The following is a 22,967-nucleotide window of genomic DNA, read 5'->3' on the forward strand; positions in this document are numbered from 1 at the left end:
ATAATATGTAACAGTCTTGTCAGTATAGAAAGATTACTGAAAGGACTATTCTTATTATTTTGTGTTCCTGAAAATTAACTTATTTTCTTCTAGAGGAAACAACACGTGACGTTCAGAAATAAATTATCTTTCCTGTCCACAAATGAGATAATGGTCAAGGCCAGATGTGTCCTAGAGATCAACTCCCAGAGGACAAAAATCTTCTGACGTGAGAAATTTGTATTGTGCAAACTTGGCTTTATTTGTTTGTCTATTTTGTGTTTGTATTTCAAGTCTCGTTTCCCTCTGTGAGATACAATTTGAAGCAGATATGAGATTTATTTTTAGCCGAGGTAAAACATTATCATAATATGTTTTTTTTAGCTTAAACTTATGATTAGATTTTATTGTAGTATTAACTTTCTGCTGATTTTAGCTTTAACTTCGATACTATTTTCACGTGTTAATTCAACAGTAGCGTGCAGTATTTAACTTTAGTTTGAGAATTGTGTTAGAGTGGTTAACTTAAACTTTGTGAAATTTAAATGTTTGTCTCAAATGAGATTTTTATAGTTTCACTTTTCTTGTAGAATTGACAATGACCCTAATATTTTGAAGGTGACTGGCTGTTGTCAATGCCATCCGCCGATCCGTGTGTCTCGGTGGAACTTTCAATTTACATTGATTCAAACTTTAGTTAGGATTTCTGTTAATGGTAACATGACTTCCTTTACTTTGGGCTATTTTGTTGTTGAAGTAAGAAGCTGTTTGTCTTGAGGGATAACATATTCCGTGATAAGAGCTTTTCAATTAAGTCTTCCCTCTTTTGTAACTAATTTCACACGCTAGTGTTGGATTTGGTGGTTATATTTTGTTATTAGGTGTTTGTGTACTTGTGAATGAATCGAAGTAAAGTATTTTCTGAACGATTACCGTTGTAGATGGGTGACGTCATTCTCTTTAAAGTAAAGTTTGTTTGTTTTGAATTTCACGCAAAGCTACACGAGGGCTATTCGTGCTAGCCGTCTCTAATTTAACAGTGGGAAGGCAGCTAGTCACCACCAACCACCGCCAACTCTTGGGCAACTCTTTTACCAACGAATAGTGGGATTGATCATTACATTATAACGCCCCATGGCTGAAAGGGCGAACGTGTTTGGTGTGACGGGAATTCGAACCAGCGACCCGCGGATTACAAATCGAGTGCCTTAACCACGTGGACATGCCAGGCCATAAAGTAGAATCTCCTACAACCCGTTAAAACGCGTCTCGATATAATTTGAATTCGGATATAACATGATCGATGTTGGACTCCCAATCTCCTCTCGCTCGTTGTCAGATATCAGCTAGAATGAGATAATCTACATTAGACGATTTAAAAAATAAACAAATAATGGATTGTTCAGACACTTTACATGCTATTGTAATTTTTAATGTAGTTTTGCATTTTTATTGGCTTTACGTTTTGTGTGTTTGATTTATATTCTTTAAAGTTAGGTTTCAGTGTAATTAATAAACACAGCCATGTGATAATTTTTTGCATACCGTAGAATGACTGGAATATAATATAAGGTATGCGTAAGAGGACTGGGAGATAATTTGGTCATCTGAAGCTTTCAAATGATCGTTATACATAATTAGAATGAACTGAATGAGCTAAGCTAAAATATTGTGTCTGATTCTCTTATCTCGAGCTAACTCCAAAAAATAAAAAAGTTAAAGATTGCGTGCACTAGAGAGATTTTCAAAGTTAGTTTGACCTAAAGTGCTGGTATTATATTTTCACACATACATGGTAGCAGTCAAACTGCACACATTATCGGAATAATTAATTAAAAAAAACAAGATATTTCTGTTCCAAAAGAAAAGTGTTCTTACCTTGCATCCTTGGAGGTTCCAAACATAGGCCTGTTTCCATCAACAACGTCCAGAGAGCTATCTTGACTCGATGTGCATCCGTTTTCGCCAGATGGCGCCTCGGCATGGAGGTTTAAACGATCTGTCAGGGTGAGTTGATGATGATGGGAAACATTTTTTCTTCGAAAGCTTCCTATTGGCGAACGGGCCTCATTCTGGATAATCAAACAAGGATTTCAATGTTATGTCTCTCGTTTCGAAATTATTAAGTTACTTAAAGTATTTTATCTAACGCCCTATTGTTTAATAAAGAAAATTACAGTACGTGGAAAAACTGTTGGTTTGTTTGTTTGTTTGAATTTTAAGCTATCTGCGCTAGAGGGATAGGCTAAGACTAGGCAGCTAGTCATCACCACCCACCGCCAACTCTTGGGCTACTCTTTTACCAAAGAATAGTATGGTTGCTGAAAGGGCTAGCATGTTTGACCGTCACAGTATAATGCCCCACATGGATGAAACGGCGAGCGTGTTTGGTGTGACGGGAATTCGAACCCGAGACTCTCAGATTGCGAGTCAAGCGCCCCTTACCACCTGGGTATGCCGAGCCTAAAATTGTAAGAAGTCTTGATGTGTGAGAAAATAGTTGCGACACATTGATATGTTATCTTCATTCTCATGAAAGAAGACAAACGTAAGGCTGAAAAGGACCCACGTCCTTTTGAAATTTTAATACCCATACCAGTCGTCTTGAGATACATTTTTATTTCAAGTGGGTTTCTTGTCATCACGAACAACCTCTAACGGTTTTGTTCCCGTTTAGTGTGGTTTGTTACAAACTGCTGAGATACACCCCATGTTGTTCTTTTATTGTGATCTGTTGTTAAAAACAAAAGACAAGAATGTTCTTCTTCTGTGGAAACAATATTCAACTGAAACAAAACTATTTTATATTTAATGTATAAAAATAAAATATTTCTAATTATATTGGTTTCCTTATCATGAGTTTTTACTCTTGTAATTATAAGAGAATATTGTTTCATTCGTTGTTTGCGTAAACTTAATGTTGCTCTCCTAAAGTAAAAATTCCCTTAACATTAAATCTAATTAAAGATTACGGTAAAGTTCAAATCCAAATTTATATAGATACCAGTTTTGATGTCCAACGTTAATCAGAAGAGGGCGTGCCGAAAATTGCATCCGTATAAATTTGATATTGTCCCTTTATTGTGGATTTACACATTATAGTAAACTACTGTAGACTTTATTGTTTATTTCTTTACTAATTAATGGTTGTTTTGGATCCGTTCAAAGAAGTAAGAAAAATCTGTATTGTTTATACTTTAATGATTTCTTTCTGACGCTATTGGGGGGAGGGGAGGGGGAATCACTTACCGTCGAAGATGTCGATAATGTTTGGCAGTCTCCTGGCTGGTCTATAGCTTGTTTCACTACTTCCTTGCTCTAACATGTAAAGAAACACCAAGTAAAAATGTACTCAGAAATACCGAAAGTTAAATATCTTAGTGATGAAACAAATTGAAATGATTTTACAACAATTTCAGGAACACAAACGGTAAAACTTGTGTGTACTGGTGATGAAACAAACTGCAATGATTTTACAACAATTTCAGGAACATAAAAGGTAAAACTTGTGTGTACTGGTGATGAAACAAACTGCAATGCTTTCACAACAATTTCAGGAACACAAACGGTAAAACGTGTGTACTGGTGATGAAACAAACTAATGCAATGATTTTAAAGCTTAATTGTCTTGATGACGAAAAAAACTGCAATGATTTTACAGCAGTTTTAATCACCTAGTTACGTAATAACATAATAAACCAAGTATTCAAGAAACATACTTCTACAGCTTGTATTTCACGTTTGTAGATCAATTCATCAAACTTATCCACATCTTCTCTCCTGACGAATCCTCTGATATGCGTCATCAAGGGGTACTAAATAAAGAAGAGACAACTATCATTGTATCAGCCATTGAAAACGTACGAAATTTAAACCAAATATCCAATTTCAATCAAAGACAGCTATCATAGTATCAGCCATTGAACACGCACAATGTCCTCAGGTAGCAAAGTTGCATTATGGCTGTCTTACAAAGAAAATTTCAAAAGAACAAAAATCAGATTATAAAAGTTCGTAGTTTAATATAAAATATTTAAAACTAAGTTTTGTATTACTTTACATAAATTATGAATAAATAATATTTTGTTCTTTGTTCCTAAAACAGGATGCTCCTTATTGTTTGAAATTGGATATTCGGTTCATCCGTTTCTACATATGTGAAAATTGTGCATTATTGTACATGCACGCAGTTACGAATAGTGCTTAACATAATTTTTGCGTGTGGTAACGTTTAGTGTAACTTAATAGTAATTTTTTGTGTTAACAAAAATTTGTCTATTTTATGAAATGTTTCGAAACTGAAATGTATCAGATTTTATACTAGCGACACCTGGTGAAAATTTGTATTCAGTAATTTAATTCTTCTAGTTCCCAAGCAATAGACACTTTGTCGTGTTTAGCTTATTGTTTGAATGAATTATTAAAGTCAGATGACGTATTTTAATTGATGTAGCTAAGCAGTAAAACAACACTGCCTTAAAAATAAGTTCTAATGACGGTATTTATATTTAAGTGAAAAAAATCTAAAAAAACCTAAATGGATATTACAGAATAAATTCATCATTTAGCTGCAAAGTTTATCATAAAATAGTTTTTAGTTAAAGGAAACTGGTAAATTAAGTTTGTTTAGTAAACTTAGTGAGGCCCGGCATGGGCAGGTGGTTAAGGAACTCGACTCGTAATCCGAGGGTTGAGGGTTCAAATTCTCATCACACTAAACATGTTCGCCCTTTCAGCTGTGGTGGCGTTATAATTTGACGGTCAATCTCACTATTCGTTGGTAAAAGAGTAGCCCAAAAGTTGGCGTTGGGTGGTGATGACTAGCTGCCTTCTCTCTAGTCGTACACTAGATGGTTAGGGATGGCTAACGCAGGTAGCCCTTGTGTAGGTTTGCGCGAAATTCGAAAAACTAAACCGAACGTCATAAGTTTGTATGGCAACAAGGTGTCATGTGAACAAGAAGCCCTGTAGTGGCACAGTGGTATGTCTGCGGACTCACACCCCTAAAAACTAGGTTTCGGTACCCCTGTTGGGCAACGCACACACAGTCCATTGTGTAACTTTGTGTTTAAAGCCAAACGATAGTGAACAATAAATTTAACTGGGAGAATATTAGAAACTTAATCTCTATATCGTAAGTTGTTTATACACAGGCTTTAAAATTTATGTAAGTCTGTGTATTTTTTGTTCAGATTTTGATGACAAATATTAGGTTTATCCTTGCTCTTTGTAAAGTTAGTTTTCATAGGTTGTTATTCCTTAACCCGAGTCTCCCACTTGGACAGCGGTAAGACGTCGGATTAACACTACTAACATCAGGGGTTCAATTCCCTCGGTGGATACAGACGATAGCCCCAAAAACACACAATATCTTAATGAATAAGCTTAACCACAACAGTCCGTATTTACGCATTAATAAATTATGTAAATAAAACTTTATACATCAACGCATTGAAAAAGTATACTCCTTAAAATCTACAAATATCGAAAATAAATTTAATTAATAGTATAATTAAAATGTTGAAAAACGTTTAATGCTCATGATTTGATTGAAGAAAAACCATTACTGATTTGAATGTACTCGAATACGATGGAATCCCATTGTTAACAACAAGACACTCACAAGTGTTTGTTTGTTTGTTTTTGAATTTTGCACAAAGCTACACGAGGGCTATCTGCACTAGCCGTCCCTAATTTAGATGTGTCAGACTCAAGAGAAGATAGCTAGTCATCACCACCCACCACCAACTGTTGGGTTACTCTTTTACCAACGAATAGTGGGATTGACTGTAACACTATAACGTTCCCACGGCTGAAATGGCGAGCATGTTTGATGCGACTGGAATTCGAACCCACGACCCTCGGATTACGAGTCGAGCGCCTTAACCACCTGACCATGCGTGCCTCTCAAAAGTGTTACCCCCAAAGTCAATAGTCATCTTTAGCTTGCTATATTCTTTTGTTACTTTGTCGTAAAAAATCGTTTAGCTTATTCCCTTCGGTTTTCAACTTTAAATTTTTTCCTTTTTGGGCATTTAAAATTTTGTTTTAATCTTTTGTTGATATCATTTTGTCTAATTACACTCTACCCCTCATATACTTTAAATTACACTCTACACCTCATATAGTTTAAATTACACTCTACCCCTCATTAGTTTAAATTACACTCTACCCCTCATATAATTTTAATTACACTTTACCCCTCATATACTTTAAATTACACTCTACCCCTCATATACTTTAAATTACACTCTACCTCTCATATAGTTTAAATTATACTCTACCCCTCATTAGTTTAAATTACACTCTACCCCTCATATAGTTTAAATTACACTTTACCCCTTATATATTTTAAATTACACTCTACCCCTCATATAGTTTAAATTACACTCTATTCTCCCTATATAGTTTAACTTTTATCTTTATTTTACTCCGTATATTATTTTTATTCAGTGATATGTTTTTGCTGGTTTTTTTACTTCATTTTTTCCTGCTAATGTTCTGATAATTTTATAGGCCAGGGGCGTCGAGAGGCAGGTCGGGCCCCGTAGACAATCATGTCCCGGGGCCGTTTTTCGAAGTCTTCATAAATTCATGGAACATTCATGGGTATATGAAGAATTCTTCTGGTGGGGGAAAGACAAATATGTTGAGAATTTACGTTTTCTTTTATAAAAAGGGATTTTTTTTAGGCAAAGCGATTTCCCGCAGTACTGCGATTTTTTCTTAAGTATATTATGAAAATGATAATGCATTATTTTTTATCTCATATTTCCTCGTACCCCGAAACTGTAGCATCCCCTGACCCTCCTCTCGTCAGGGCTGCAGATGGCATCTTAGGCCAAACGAATCGTTTTTAACACTAAACGTTTTATTCGTTTTATCGTACGCTTTCGTATTTTCAGTTTTATATTTACTATTCAAACAGTATCCACAACTAATATTACTTTTGATTACTTTTGTTACATTTTACTGCTGTTAAGACCCCTATATCGACAATGTTGGCAAATGGGCTCTGAGGAAGTATTGCACATTGAACAACATGTACATTAATATACGTTTTTACACTGGCAAATATTATTGGCGATTAGATTATCAATCCAATCGATTCGAAATAAATGAAAAGAAAAACTAAGATATTTTTTCATGCCAAGTTTTTCAGCCATATATGTATTAATATAGATCTTAACAATGGTTAACATAATTAGTAATTAGGTTATCAAACTAATTTATTTGAAATGAAGAAGGAAAAACGAAGAAAATATTTTTTCTAGTGCCAAGTTTTTCGGCCATAAAACAAGCAATCGTTCTAACGGTGATTTTTTTGTATGTAGTCACCTCAGTATTCGTATATCTCTTGTTTTGGTAAACACCGGTGTCTTCTGGTTTTTAATAAATCAAATGACAAACAAACTAAATAAATAAATGCACACATAAACACAAAGGAAACAGTCTGCCTTTCGTGGAGTTTAAAACTACCACAAACACATTTTTTGTCATAGCTCTAGTTTCGTATTCGTTGCAGTAGTAAGCCTTCGATATTCTTTCATTTTCTGTCAATAAATAGTTAGCCACGAGACACATACACACACGTACAAAAGACAGTCTACCTTTTCTGGGTTTTCCAGAAGTTCCATTAGAACTGCAACAAAGGCGTCTACTGTCATAGCTCTAGTTTCGTATTCGTTGCAGTAGTAAGCCAACGAAATTCTCTCATTTTCCGTCAATATCTGTTGGGCTTTGAGGTCCAAGATTTTCTCGGCTTCTTCTATGGGTGACGTAATTCTTGCCTGAACAACAAATATTAACACAAATTATCAGGTGCTCAAACAATATATAAAAAAGTAGAATTTCTCAACAGCCGCCAAAGAATAACAGCCCTCTTTGTGTGTGTTTTAAGGTTTATTCTGGGTCTTTGACATACAGTTTTGCAGTGTAGTTGACATGTTTTTCGTATGTGCGATACGTTAGTTTATTTTCTAGCTTTGATAAAAAAAAAGAACCACTACTGTTTTTATTTTGAATTTTATTATCTCAAATCTTTATGTGCCACACATTTTGTTCCAATTTGAAAAAGATTTAGTTTTTCACATAATACGCTTATCCAAGCCAAGGTTTCTTAACAAATTATACTTATTTGTTTATTGACTATATTAAATATTCAGAAAAAAAAGCAACACAAAAAAAACATTTTGTATGAGAACTTGACTAGATTTGGAGTTAATACGTAAAAATAATTAGAATTCTAACTCTGAAATTAACTTTTACCATACAGAAAATTAGCAAGTGACGAAAATTTTCGTTTTTTGTTTATATACTTTGTAAATGTAGTATTAGAAAATGGTTAAATATTTACTTAGAATTTTCAAGTATAAAATGTAAACGAAATGATTGAACCCTGCACGTGGATGTAATTTCGGGTAAAATACGAAAAGTTCTATGTGGATATTTGTGATATCTCAACAAGTTATCACTGACATAATTAATATCATATTATAATGGAAAACTTGCTTATGTGATACTGGAAAAACTTTCTTGTTACGTGATGTATAACCCTCAACCTCGCCAAAGTTTTATCCTGTGTGCATGTAGATTTGTAATAGCTGTCATGATTATCTCGTTTCGCCTCTTTTTTGTGTCATGGAGAACTTTATTTTTCTCCGTTCTGAGGGTGCAGATAAAGATGTCATGAATATGACACACGCTGACCTAATGCACTGGCGCTATCTACATAAATATAAATACTGTATGTCCATTTAAATACTTCGCAGGGTGTGGATGGATCTTCACCCAAATTGGTATGAAGGTTCATTATGTCCATGGAGAAATACACAAATATTTTGCATTTTGCGGATTTTATGAGTGTTTTTTACGGGATTTTTATCACTACTTCTTCTCTGTTGTTGGATCTTCACCAAATTTGGCATAAAGGCTTGGATTTTGGGTGTTTCTTTTTAATTATATATAAAAGGAAACAACTTTCCATGTCCTAAGATAACTTTTTATTAATCATGAATTTACATAACTTTCGTCCAGGATATGGGTACCCCAGTTGGTGGCTCAGCGGTAATTGTGAGGGCTTATAACGCCAATAATAAGGTTGCGTTATCCGAGAAGGATATACATCATATAGCCTATTGTGTACAGGAAAACGTCTGCAGAGTCTCACCACTAGAAACAGTGTTTTGATGTTTTGATACTAGTACATATTATGCAGTTTTGTGCTTAGTTCCAAAACGAACAACCAAATAAACAAAGACACAAAATACACATTCTTCGTCTTTTGACCTGGAATATTGTTTATAGATTCCAATGAAACAATCCTGTCAAATTGATTATATTTTGTTTATAATTAGACTATAGCGTCTTAAGTGATGCTCTTTTTTTTATATAATGGATTCAGAAATCCATGCAAATCTGAAAGAAATGAGGGGCTCTAGAAAAAAAAACAGTCCAAAACTTTAACGAGAATGTATCATACATAAATGAAATGTGTTATGTTCAATGTCTGATTTGATAAATGTCCATGAGAGAAGATGATTCATTTTCTTACCTCAACACCTCTGGGTTTTTCCCTTTTCCTGGAGCTCCCCCTTCTGGATAACCTAATTTTATATATCGAAAATAAAAACTTTTGAGACTTGAATTTGCTTACCAGAATCTTTAGTATCGTTGAAAGCTGTTAATAAAATAGAATTATCACAAATGGCAAAACTATGTACTACTGATACCAGTGGTTTATAAGTATCGCTATATAGACTTTCTTTTACCATACATTAACTTATGAAAGATACAAAATGTACTAACTTGTAAATACTGAAGGAAACCGCTTTTTATCACAGCTCTGTAAAAGTGTGTGCTTATAGTATAGTTACAACGTCTTGATGCGTTTAGTTTGTTTGAGTTTTGAATTTCGCGCAAAGCTACTCAAGTGCTATCTGCGCTAGGCGTCCCTAATTTAGCACTGTAAGACTAGATGGAAGGGAGCTAGTCATTACTACCCACCGCCAACTCTTGGACTACTCTTTTCCCAACGAATAGTGGGATTGACCCTCACATTATAACGCTTCCATTACTGAAAGGGCGAGCATGTTTGGTGCGAGTGGGATTCGAACCCACAACCCTCGGATTATGAGTCGAACGCCTTAACCTACCTGGCCATGCATTTAGTAATAAAATAATGATAAGTATTTAGCGAGAAAATGCGTTTAAATGTTTAGAAAGACAAAATTTTGAATTGTTGAATGTGCTACTGTATTTAATAAGAATATACATTGAAATATTTAGTAGCAGAATGTGAAAAGACAATAGCTTCGACATCAGAAGAGAAATCCCCCCCAATGGCACAGCAGTATGTTTGTGGACTTACAACGCTAGAAACAGGATTCTGATACCTGTGGGAGACAAAATACAGGTAGTCCATGGTGTAGCTTTATACTTAACTTCGAAATAAACAAACAAACAGAAGAGAAATAATATCAACTTTCCTGTTTCATGTCTTCTTCTTCATCGCTCGAGTTTCGATATCAAGAGTTTACATAAATGTTACTTTTTGTGTCTCATACTTAGTACTAATGTTTTACTCAAATACTTTTATTTATTTTCTGTGTTCAAATACTGTAAAACAAAAAATCTAAAACTGGCATCATGTCCCCGAATTTATGGCAGCTTCATAGAAAGCAAAATGTCTGAGTTACCTGTGTTTTTTATTGTCCTGAACATTCACCTATATAATCAATGATAACCTGAGTGTCTGTATAAATTCCTTGTGCATACATTTGGAATTATCCAAACCAAAATTACACATACGATACATTTTATGGTCGTTATCATTTTTAGTTTGCTTTTGAATTTCGCGCAAAGCTACACGAGGGATATCTGCACTAGCTGTCCCTAATTTAGCAGTATAAGACTAGAAGGAAGCAGCTAGTCATCACCATCCACCGCCATCTCGGGCTACTCTTTTTACCAACGAATAGTGAGATTGACCATCACATTATAACGCCCCCTACAGCTGAAAGGGTAAGCATCTTTGGTGTGATAGGAATTCGAACTAGCGACTCTCAATTACGAGTCGGGCGCCTTGTAACCACCTAACCAATAATTTTTTAATATCAGTGACACATTGTAAAGGTGATAGCAGAGGTGTGGTCTCTATAATTTCCATCTTTACATAGATATATATATATAGAAAAAAAGAAATATGTTATATACTGTCGTTGTGATGTGTTGAATGCTAGAATCGTGGCACTAGATGTATAGTTGTTGTGTGGAAATCACATGCAAAAATAATATTAATAGAAACAAATACATTACATTTCGCGTTCTCTATTTATGTTCTAGTGAGATAAGAATTATCAGCTTGTACTTGCACATAAGCAACGAAGAAAAAGCATTGAAAGGGAGGCTAACTTGTATTTTTAAATTTGAATTATAGTGTGATTTGTGATAGTTAATCATAAAGGATAGTGTAGGGTGTTCTTCAGAAAACTACACATTTAAAATTATTAAATCTTAAAAACACTTGCTTTGAGAACTAAATTGAGCATCGAGGATCAAAAGCTTGAGTTACAAGAAGTTTGTCTTTTTCATCATCACTTTGCATATGCCAATACCTCCAACATCAAGTTCAATTCTTAACATACATCAAGACCAGAGCAATGATGAGCTAGAAAGCTTCTGAGCACCTCCGGTAATCTTCCAAGATTTTGCCTCGGAAGATTTCATTCTGAAAGAACCACCACAATGATGATGTTGACGATTGTAACTCTAGATTCAATTGAAGAAGCTGCTAAGAGCAAACAGTCTTCATCGTTCTATGGTCAGGTGTCAAAGGCCATGTCATCACATTTGTTGACTCATTCAACATTTTATTGAACTATCATTTTTTTGTATGTATGTCAATAAATCAGATAAAAATTGTGGGATATAATTAAAATGTTGATATTATAAATTACTTCAATTATTAATTTAAAATTATTATACTTTCGGATACGGTAACATGCGCCACATCATTGCAAATTGTGTAATGTTAACTATACACAGCTATAAAGCTAATAAAATAAAAATAGTAAATATCTGTATAGATATATAATGTTTTAACATTTAAAGGTGAATTTTCAACAAACTTAGTAACCAGTACAGGTATAATTCTTGTGTGGTTGCCATATTTTTAAACACTTTAATTTTTGAGTAAAAATGAAACAAAATATGCGGGCCCTCGAACTCAAGTTCCTCTCGGTCGTTCGGCTGTTTCCGTGACGTTTTACAACTATGACGTAATAGTTGCCAAACACGCTTCACATTCATGAGTGTGTTTTGCATTTGTGCCACCTGAAAGCCAGTGAAACCTTGATTTCCTAGTCTAGACAGTGGACAAATCTATCTAAAATAGAGTATATTCCAAGTTTAAAAGCTGGTGGATCATTCTGTAGATGTTTTTGTATCATTTATAAATATGGAAAAGTTTGAAGAATTCCATTTTTGAAATTTAACATTTCAAGATAAATTGAAATAAGACTATGGCTTGGCTTGAACATCTTGAAGTAATCAAGTACATGTTATGTATTTAAAAAAAATGTAGACTTGAAAACAATCAAATATAAACTCCATAACATATTTTCATAACTCATTATAATAAAATTAATCTTAACACAGTACTTTGACATTGTCATGTTAAATGTAAATCTCATAAACCTCATAAAGCATGTTGTTTTAATATATAATCTTATTTCTTCAGTATCACTCACAGTTCCGCTACTCTCGCTCGTGGAACTGTCCTCATCACTAGAACTTGTCAGACCTGTGTCAAAAGTAACTGTTGTAGGTTCGTTCAGAGTAGGTTGGAATTGATATGGCGCTACTCGACACTGTTCAGAACACAAAGTCAAAACAGATTCCGCCTCTGTTTCTCCGTATGCACTGGCCATGTTCATTTACATTCAACGCGCTGGCGTTGGCGGTTTGTTTGGGAACTATTACGCCACAGTACTTTTCCTAGTGGCAAACGTAAAAACTAAAATGTTCGGATTGCCGCTCGGAGAGGGCTCTTTCTGCACAAAGTTCTATGTTTCATTTATTAGCACATATCTCTTATAAAAATGTGAACCTGCAAAATTAATAAGTATGAGTAGTTCTTTTGACTGCAAAGTTTTCTTTTTTCTGTAAAATTCACCTTTAAATTATTTAGGCTAAAATTTGTTTTGTCTTATAATTTGTAATCATTCTAGAACGAAAAAAGCACAATTTATTTATTTTTTCTAACTTTATGTAGTGGTTACCAAGTCGGTCAAATCGACCAAACTATTACAGAGATACAATAGTAAAAAATAAAACATAAGATATTAAGTTTTCTTAGACCGTTTGGTTGTTATGTGGCGGTTATAAAAATTTAAACATCTTTTGAAACACAAAAGTATTTTCAGTTTAAAAATCAAAATTACTTTGTATGTTGGATAGTCAACAGTCGAAAAAATGTATGAGAAAAATCATTACTTAAAAATCGTAAAACTCAATTTAAATAACTGATATTTTGCCTACGAAACCTTTATAATGTTTACTGATGATCTTAAAAATTTCATGAAGTTATACTAACTGTATTAAAAGCTATAGCATGAAAACTGTAATAGCACAAAATGATTACAAGATCGATACCTGAAAAGGTGGGTAGATATGACGAATTTTCACGTTTACAGAGTTACAATGCTTAAGTCCAGGGATCATTTTCCTGCAGTGGATACAACAGACAACTCAGAGTAACTTTTTTTCTAAAACAGACAAACTTGATTGGTCTAGTTGGAACTGCATTTACCAAAACTGTTTAGGCACAATTAATTTATTCAGCAACTTCGAAGAAATGAGGATGGATGCTAAAAGTTTTCGTAAAAGGTGTACCACACAGTAAGATAAATATTACGACTTCAGGCGATTTGCACGTGGTTTTTCGATAACGTAGATGACAACAACTTTTTAACTGACTTATCCAATAAGATAAAAATGGGTATTGTCTGTTTAGAAGATGTTTTAATCACGTTTCGTCAACCATCTGCTTAACAAATGTTCACCATGCAATGCAACTTAAACACGTTCTTTAAGAAGTACCCGCCTGGTTAATAGCTTGCAGACTTCTACAGTATTTTTGTTATTTTCTGCTCTTCCATTTGCTACCCCCCACCTCACATACACACAAAAGAATATTTCCAGTGTGGTCGTGTATATTCTGAACAAACTACGGTGTACTATTTCCACAAATATAGATAACCCTTCATAGCTAGGAGTATATGTTAGAGGACCAGCTGTCTTGAACCATATAACTGTTTGTCAGCATTCTTAGGTTGCTTGTAAGGAAATGAGAGTCCATTTTCTCTTCAGAATTGTTTTTTGATTTAAATAAAACTGCCGTTATTTTGATAGTTCAATAGAACAACAGTTGCACGATCCTATAAAGTGACACGCGTTTTATTCAAATCACCATTTTGTTTTGTTGAGAGAAATGGAGGGAGGAAAATAAAAGCTAACTTAGTTTAAAGAAAGTCGATTTAGATATACTGTACACTAAATACAGTATGGTGCACCATACCTAGTCCTGAATAAAACATCTGATGAACTCGTGTTCTTCTAAGGTAAATATTATTTTCATGATATGAGAATTTTAAATAAGGGGATTGCTTTATAATCATCCTGCATATTCTAGATTATGCGATATTATATCACGTATATTTTGTTATGCCAGTTATATGTGGTATTATTTCTGTTAGATTTTGCCACAGAAGTTGTAAACTCCAGTTTTATACGCTATTTTTTCAGCTGTATTTTAACACATCAGTTATGCACTCCTAAGCTTTGCGGTATTATTTCAATTATATTTTACCATGTAAGTCATATACATGAGCGTTATGCACTATTATGTAAGCCTCACATTACTATACGTAACATACACCCTTAAATGTTGTATGATATTCTTCTGTGTAACACGTTACTTCAGTGTTACGCAGTCATTGTGTGACATCTTTAGATGCTATTATATGACACCAGTAAGCTTAGTTAACTAGAGTTCGCAAACCTCTCTGGGAAAAACAATTTTTTAAAGACTAAAATCGGAAAGATAGGCAATCACAGTCTTTCGTTGAAATTTGTGGAGAAAAAAAAATCACGAAATGCTAAAAAATGTGTGGAAATTTCTTAGATGTATCTTAGCAAAAAGAGAAAACAATCTCTAATATTAACTTTAATCACCCAGAAATAATAACTGGCTGCAAGTGCGTTTCTACCTGTGACATAGGTTATCTAGTTTTCTCCAAATTGATAGAAAATAAATTGAATCGGTGAATTCAAAAGGGGCCCAAGTCCAAGAAATATGTTTTTGCAGGAAATCAACTTAATTGCATATCTTAAAGGGAGGATATGCCAAATGATTCATACTTTACCCAGCATCAGTTTACTATAGCACCAGTTCATAGCTTACAAATGCTATGATATGAAGCACTTCACTCTTTACATTTCAGAGGGTTGGCAAACTAAAGTATCTGGACTTGGGCCCTTTTGAATTAAACAATAGTAAAATCTAAAGAGAATGAACATACCACATATTTTTCATCTGAGGATGTCTTTATTTCTTATTCTGTCATATTTTTAACACTTCTTAACATCAATTTATATCCAAACTATTGTTCTGATACATGATAACTGCCAGTAAAATGAGTTTTTCATTCTGAAAGGGGGACAGGTTATCATGAGGTACATCATTCTCATGGTATCTAATCTTCAAAGTCAGACTCATCTTCACCCCTAGTATCACAAACTGTTAACTTGCTGAGGAACTGCTGAACCTCTGGTGAAAAATATTTTGTCAATTTTTGAACATCCTTTACTTTTGCTGCCTTTACATTAAGTTGTTTACCGTAGAGTGGCTTTTCTGGATATGTAACAACCCTGACCGAGGGCTTTAGAAGGCAGAATCTGGTTGTGACCTGAGCAGACATATTTTTGGAAACTGTCATTTCTGAAATCTGCACTGAATCTGAACACCTTGTATTTGCTAACTATGTATTTCTCTCCATCCTTTCTGTCTGACTTTGTATAAAACTGACCAAGGTGGGATTTGAAATCAAGCATGTCATTCTTTGCCTTTAGCACGTAATCTATTTTGCTTGTTTCTGGCCCATTCTTGTTCATTACGCTTTCTTTTCGGCCTAATATCTTCATCACTTGAATCAAACTCATGCTGCATGGGCTCTGCCATCTTGGATGACTAGTGCTGCCACTTACGGCATTAAGCTAAATCCATGCAAGAGAAGCTCAAGTCCTGGAGTTGGGCCCCTCTTGCACTCAATGCATTTTAAATGCTGTGAATAATCAATACATTATTGTGAACTTGGGACCTTTGTTGCCAAAATCAGATAGCTTGTCTCTTAAAGATCATTAAACATATAATATCTCAATTTTGAAAAATTGTGGACTTGGGCCCCTTTTGAATTCACCGATTCAATTACAAGTTATTATAATTAACTTGCTATCAGAGCAAGCTACCTGTTTAGAGAAAAAACTAAAAATCGTACTGCAAACGAAGGTATCTCATTAAATGATATTTGACGGATAGACATTAAAACGTTTTGTTAGTACATATTGTAATATGCAACATAATTTTTACTTTTTCTTGTTCCTGGGCAGAAAGTGTTATTTCCTAATTGCTTATGCCTAAAGTAAATGGAAAAGACCTATTTTTTTCTTCAAACTTTGCTTTTGTGACCTGGGAGCGTATGGCGAAAACATGATGGGAGACAATATTTGGGGGCTGATATGTGAAAGTGATTTACATTACAGTCACACATCTCGAAAAACTACTCACTTCTAAACATTTTTGTTCATTTTTTGTATTACTTCAGTATAAATACATGTAAATCTTGATTCATATGTTGTTTTATTCATACCTTATGTAAATGAAAATGTGCAAATTTGCCAGTTTTTACAAAGAAAATAGTTTAATATCTAAATTTCATTACTCAGGTCACAAAAGCAAAGTTTGAAGGGAATAATGGCCATTTTCTGTACTTTTACAAAATAAGCAATTAAGAAATAACACATACTATCCAGAAACAAAATGTGTGTTACATAGTGTTATCGCTTACAACACAGGATACCCAGTTGCTATTAGTTGATATAAAATAAAGCAAGTCAGTTAGTTCGAAGTAATTTGAAACACTTAATTATTAAAATTAGAGTTAAGATTCGTCAACAAATGATTTACATTACAAGTCGTTCTCTGTAAATAAAGTCAGGGCCCGACATGGCCAAATGGATTAAGGCGTTCGACTCGTAATCTGAGGGTCGCAGGTTCGAATCCCCGTCGCACTAAACATGCTCGCCTTTTCAGCCGTGGGGGCGTTATAATGTAACGGTCAATCTCACTATTCGTTGGTAGAGTAGCTTAAGAGTTGGTGGTGGGTGGTGATGACTAGCTGCCTTCCCTCTAGTCTTGCACTGATAAATTAGGGACTTAGCCGATAATTTAGCCGATTAAGTGTGCTCCCTTGTAACAATAGCTTTTATATAGTTCAGGCCATATACGCCAATGTAAACTGTGTGTGATCTCAGTTTCTTCCAGTTTTGTTCATAATTGTGTTCTGGAATCGGAAGTTCATTATAATATCGTATTCGGTGCTATTTGGCATTTGATTTTATCTTGTGACATAAATATAACGACATTAAACGCTATTGTAAAGAGGGCTATATTACAGTAAAATGATTATGAACATGTAAATTAGCAAATCACGTAAAAAACTACAACATATATAAAGTCGCCATAAAACGGCATTTATTAAAACTACATTTTAGCGTTCATAGGCAATGTAATATCATCGAAAACTGATTGCTTTTGGGAATGGTATGCAATAGTTCTCTTTGATTTAGAATATTCACATATTCAGATCATAAAGATATGTTCGGATGTGAGAATTTATAACTTCCAAGGTGAAGACATTCTTTATAATTAATGGTGTTAGATAGCAAAGAAATATGAATGAACTTGGGGCACTGGGACCACTCAAAAAGAGATTGCAGTAAGTTTTACAAAATTAAGAACAGTTTCTGTGTAGAAAAGAAGACACTAATGACGTGTGCACATTTTGCCTTCACAACATATATGTTCAACTAATGTACATTCCAAGCACCTGAAGAATGAACCATGTATTCATTTTGAACAGTTTTCAATGGTAACTTCGTTGCTGGGCTATCGATAAGATGCACGGTCGTCAGATAAAGTAGGACCGTGAAGACATGAGAAGCTCCAAAATCGTTTTAATTTAGTATGTTCAACCTCTTTGATACTCACAAAAACAAACTCTATATTATTTAAAACATTTATAAAAAAAGAGTATAAAGCGCTATGTTTGCAGAATTAAAACGCCAAAAACCGAGTTTCGATACTCGTGGTTTGCAGAGGTGAGATAGTCTATTGCGTAGTTTTGTGCTTAACTTAAAAAACAAACAAACCAAAAAGTAAAGTATTACTGCCATCTTATTCAATCCACTTTACTTTATTGAATGAACTACTTATTTGGTTATTCACATACCTTTAAATCAGTATTGTGTATATTGTAATGACGTCATTGAAAATAACAACTAGTTGTTTTGAAATAAGCACAAAGCTACACAATTTGCTATCTGTGCTCTGCCAACCACGAGTATCGAAACCCGGTTTTTAGCGTTGTAAGTTTACAGACATACCGCTGAGCCACTAGGGGGCTAACAACTAGTTATAAATTTCATTTTTAGGCTTTGAAAAACATTGATCAGTTATTTTTGTACTTACTGATGTAAGACAAGTTCTTGAATCATACAATCAACTGTTGCTAAGACTAACATGTGGGTTACATTGAATTAACCCAACCTTTTTCGTAAAGATATAAACACAAAACGTTTTTCGTGGGCTCACCGTGGGGATGATAGCTGTTGATGGTCTTGGTACCAAGGTTGTCCGCTGTATGGCGTGCAGGCAAGGGGAATCTTTCCTACGTATCGAACGGTCATTTTCATGAGAGGGGAAAATTTCAAAATGTCGACAGCCTTGTCGTGTGAGATTGTTTGAAAGTCCTGGTCGTTTACTGACAGTATTTGATCACCAACCTATAAGAAAAATCGATAAAACTTGAGTCTGTAGGGAAATATATATATATATATTTAATCAGAAATTCCTTACAATTTGTCATGTTACCAGGTGGACCAATTTGATAATCACGGAAATCGAGTTAAATACCCAAACCTTTATATATAAGTTCAGTTGGTTTTTTAAATCTCTGTTGCACATGAGAAAAACAAAGAAACAAAAAAAAAACATATCATTGGATTAACCAGTTGTGACACTTTCCTTGTTCAAATGAAAATGATTGAAGCTTCAGACCGATAGTGATCACGACAGTGTCGAGAGTAAAACCCGAAATTTGTTTACTTGACTTAAATCATACTTTGTAGTCATGCTCTGGGAAAGGCCACTCTGAAGGATTTCAGTGTACAGCTGGAAAACGTTCACCCGTGCGTTTTAATCCTTATTTAAATTCTAGTGCACAACTTTTCTGAAATCAATGTACCTGATGAAAAGCAACGACTTTAGAGACCGTGTGGTCTGTTGAATTATAAAAAAAAAAAAAGCGCGTGCGTAGTACTGAAACTAATTATAATGTTCATTAGAGTCCGCATTATCGTTTCTAAGCAACGAACATTATTAAGGTAAAAGTTGATGCAACTTTCGTACTGTGCCTGCTACCTAAATGTCTGCCACGAACAAAGACTTCAGTTCAAACGTGAATACAAAAGAGGACTAAAATAGCAATAATTACAACAATAATAATAAATAATAGCGGAAATAGATAAAAGTAAAAATTCAAGAAGAAATAAGCTAACAAAATACGAACAAATAAAATGTAGTAGAAATATCAAGAAAAACAAATAACGGCAGGAAACTAAGAACAGAAACAACCACAGAAATGAGGCCCTGCATGGCCAGGTGGTTAAGGCACTGACTCGTAATCTGAGGGTCGAGGAATTCGAATCCCCGTCACACCAAACATGCTCACCCTCTTAGCCGTGGGGGTGTTATAACGTGACGGTCAATTCCACTATTCGTTGGTAAAAGAGTAGTCCAAGAGTTGGCGGTGGGTGGTGATGACTAGTTGCCTTCCCTCTAGTCGTAATGCTAAATTAGGGACGGCTGGTGCCGATAATCCTCGTGAAGCCTTTTGCGAAATTCAAACCAAACAAATAAACAGCATCACTCGCCACATAGTGACATAAAAATATGAATAGGAATCTGAAGGTTGATTACTATACATCATCTTTCTTTAATACTCTAATAGATGGCGCTACAATAAATGGCATGAATGGAGATGAGAAATTTCGCGGACGGGGAACTAGTGTATTAAATGTCAATTTCTTCACGTGTAAGGGCAGTAGTAGCCACAAAAAAGAACTAAGTTTTAAGTTGAATTTTGAGAAAGATGCAGAAAATGTGAACACGAAATTCAACAAATAAATAAAAGTATTTGACACGGGGGGTGTTTACATAAAATTGATACACGCTTTGTTTGGGTCAGTGGCTGCATATAGTAAAATGAAGGTTCGTTGGAACAAAATAATCTGCTATGAATCACAGAGTAGCTTAACCGAAGCTAATAATAGAAACGAAAGAACCGCAAATGTAATATTTCCTGTCAGTCATTGATGAATTTGTTGAATTTAAATAAGTTACCGAAGATTACTTATATTTTGTTTATGTCCCAGTAGAAAGTGTTTAGCAAGAGAGAGAGAAGTGGTTGCTATAGCGACATAAAGACAGTTTTCCGGGTGAAGAGTCGAAAGTAAAGGTAGGAAAACTAGCGAGAAATTAATAAAAATATTAAAAGTTTTATTAAAGTGTAAAATGGTTCTCCTGGCGGTTATTTACAAATATCCAATCATTTTGGTTTTTATTCTTTCTTTTTCTTTCTAAAAAGGAAAGTGCACAACTAAACTTTCTATCATTTTAAGATAAAAACCCTGGCACATGGTGAGATGAAGGAAAGGCAAGTGCTAGGCCTAGACTAGAACGAGCTAGTCGTTCAGCTGAGAGAACTCTTTTTTTAGTGGGGAATATAAATAACTATACATCCTAGAAGTAAACAACAGTTTTCAATGACGAAGAATATAGGACATTCATTCAAGATCTAATCGATTCCGCCACTTATGCGCGCGCGAAAGTCTGATTAAACTAATTTGGGTACGAAGATATCTCAAGTGAAACTCCTTTCAGAGATCGTAATGAGAATAATGACGTATCTGGAATCTCTTTTGAACTGAGGCAACACGACCATTTAGAAAGAGTTTCATACAGAACAAGAGAGATATTATTTCCACACACAGACTAGCGCAGCGACTGGAAGACGAATCTGAAAAATAACGCATCGTACGTTACGCGACTATGAGATATTACTAACACTACTTCTGATGATGTATTGGCCCTTTTTTTTAACAACTAATGCGATATCGAAAACTAAATAAATATTTGTATTTATGGCAAAGCCACTTAGACTATCTGACAACGTCACTCTCATAATGGTTTTTGTTTGTTTGGTTTTTGAATTTCGTGCAAAGCTTCTCGAGAGCTATCTGCACTAGCCGTCTCCAATTTAGCAGCGTAAGACTAGAGGGAAGGCACTTAGTCATCACCATCCACTGCCAGCTCTTGGGCTACTCTTTTACCAACGAATAGTGGGATTGACCATCACGTTATAACGTCCCCACGACTAAGAGAGCGAGCGTTTTTGATGAGAAGAGGATTTGAACTCGCAACCCTCAAATTACGAGCCGAGCGCCCTCTCTCATAATGCAAACACAGTAAACAACAGTTTTTATTTCCTCTTGCGGGAAATAATTGGAGTATTGATTGCACGGACTCGAATGCGGCTCTTGAAATCTAGGGCTGTACCACATGATCGAGTAACACTTAACTAGATAAAAATTAGCATGTATATATATATATATACATATAACATTTCGACCACACAGCACGAATAAAACGAGTGGCTACATTTTCATTTTCACGTTTGTTTGTTTAAATCTGTCGCACAGATTTTTACAGATCGCTCTGACGTTTTTACAAAATATTCCCATTTTATTCTTGTTTCCACGACAACACAAGTAATTAATGCCTTGTATGATAGGTATAATAAGGAAGTGTTTTTTTACGTATCTTTCTTCAGTGTGGTGATTAAAGTATGTTTAATTTATTAATATTTCCTGGCTGTTTATTGTAGACTGTTTATAAAGGTGATTTTGTGTACTTACCTGTCAGCGAGATTAACAGAACATCTTCAAAGACTGCTGTCTGATTACCTTACCAGTATTTATAACAACAGAATCATATTTTATGTGTCATCCTTTTACAACGACTACAAAATCTAATAAATAACTAAACTCGATGTTTTATATTTACACAATTCCAAACACTGATTTTAATTATTCATTTAATTCTAAATAATAAAACAAGTACCAATCATTCGTTTTTAACTACAAAATCATTACTTTCCAAAATAGGTAACAATAGAGTTACATTTCGTTTACTTGTAGCTGCTTTGTTTTTGTTTATTTGAAGTCAAACACAAAGTCTCTCAATGGGCTATCTGTGCTCTTCCTATCACGGGTATCAAAACCTGGTTTCTAGCGTTGTAAATCCGCTGACATACTACTGTGCCACTGGAGGGCTTTGGAAGCCGCAAGCCCTCAGTTTCTAAAATATGGCTATAATTTGTTTACTACTAACCTGTTAAAATTAAATACATACGTATTTTCCATTTGTCACCTTTTACAACAACAGAGCTTATAATTTTTTGTTTTTTAATCTACCATAATTTTATATTTTTCAACTTCCAGAAATGTCAAGTTTTGTTTATTTCTCCTTGTCCCCTTTCATCGGTGTTTCAGCGATAAACCTGACCACTTATACAATTTCATTTTATTAC

At 34.5% G+C, this 22,967-nt stretch overlaps 1 protein-coding gene across 1 annotated transcript in view; it reads right to left on the bottom strand.

The window, feature by feature from the left end:
• Positions 1–22,967, bottom strand: part of LOC143242626 (whirlin-like) — a 128,433-nt gene that overhangs the window by 51,768 nt on the left and 53,698 nt on the right. The window contains exons 5-10 of the mRNA XM_076486105.1: positions 18,911–19,101; positions 9,533–9,584; positions 7,590–7,769; positions 3,699–3,794; positions 3,229–3,297; positions 1,858–2,051 (exon numbers count right to left, since the gene is read on the bottom strand). Coding sequence (XP_076342220.1) covers positions 1,858–2,051; positions 3,229–3,297; positions 3,699–3,794; positions 7,590–7,769; positions 9,533–9,584; positions 18,911–19,101 — 782 coding nt within the window. The remainder of the gene's footprint in view (positions 1–1,857; positions 2,052–3,228; positions 3,298–3,698; positions 3,795–7,589; positions 7,770–9,532; positions 9,585–18,910; positions 19,102–22,967) is intronic.

The sequence above is a fragment of the Tachypleus tridentatus genome, chromosome 2 (assembly GCF_004210375.1).
Source record: "Tachypleus tridentatus isolate NWPU-2018 chromosome 2, ASM421037v1, whole genome shotgun sequence".
NCBI classification, from domain to species: Eukaryota; Metazoa; Arthropoda; class Merostomata; order Xiphosura; family Limulidae; genus Tachypleus; species Tachypleus tridentatus.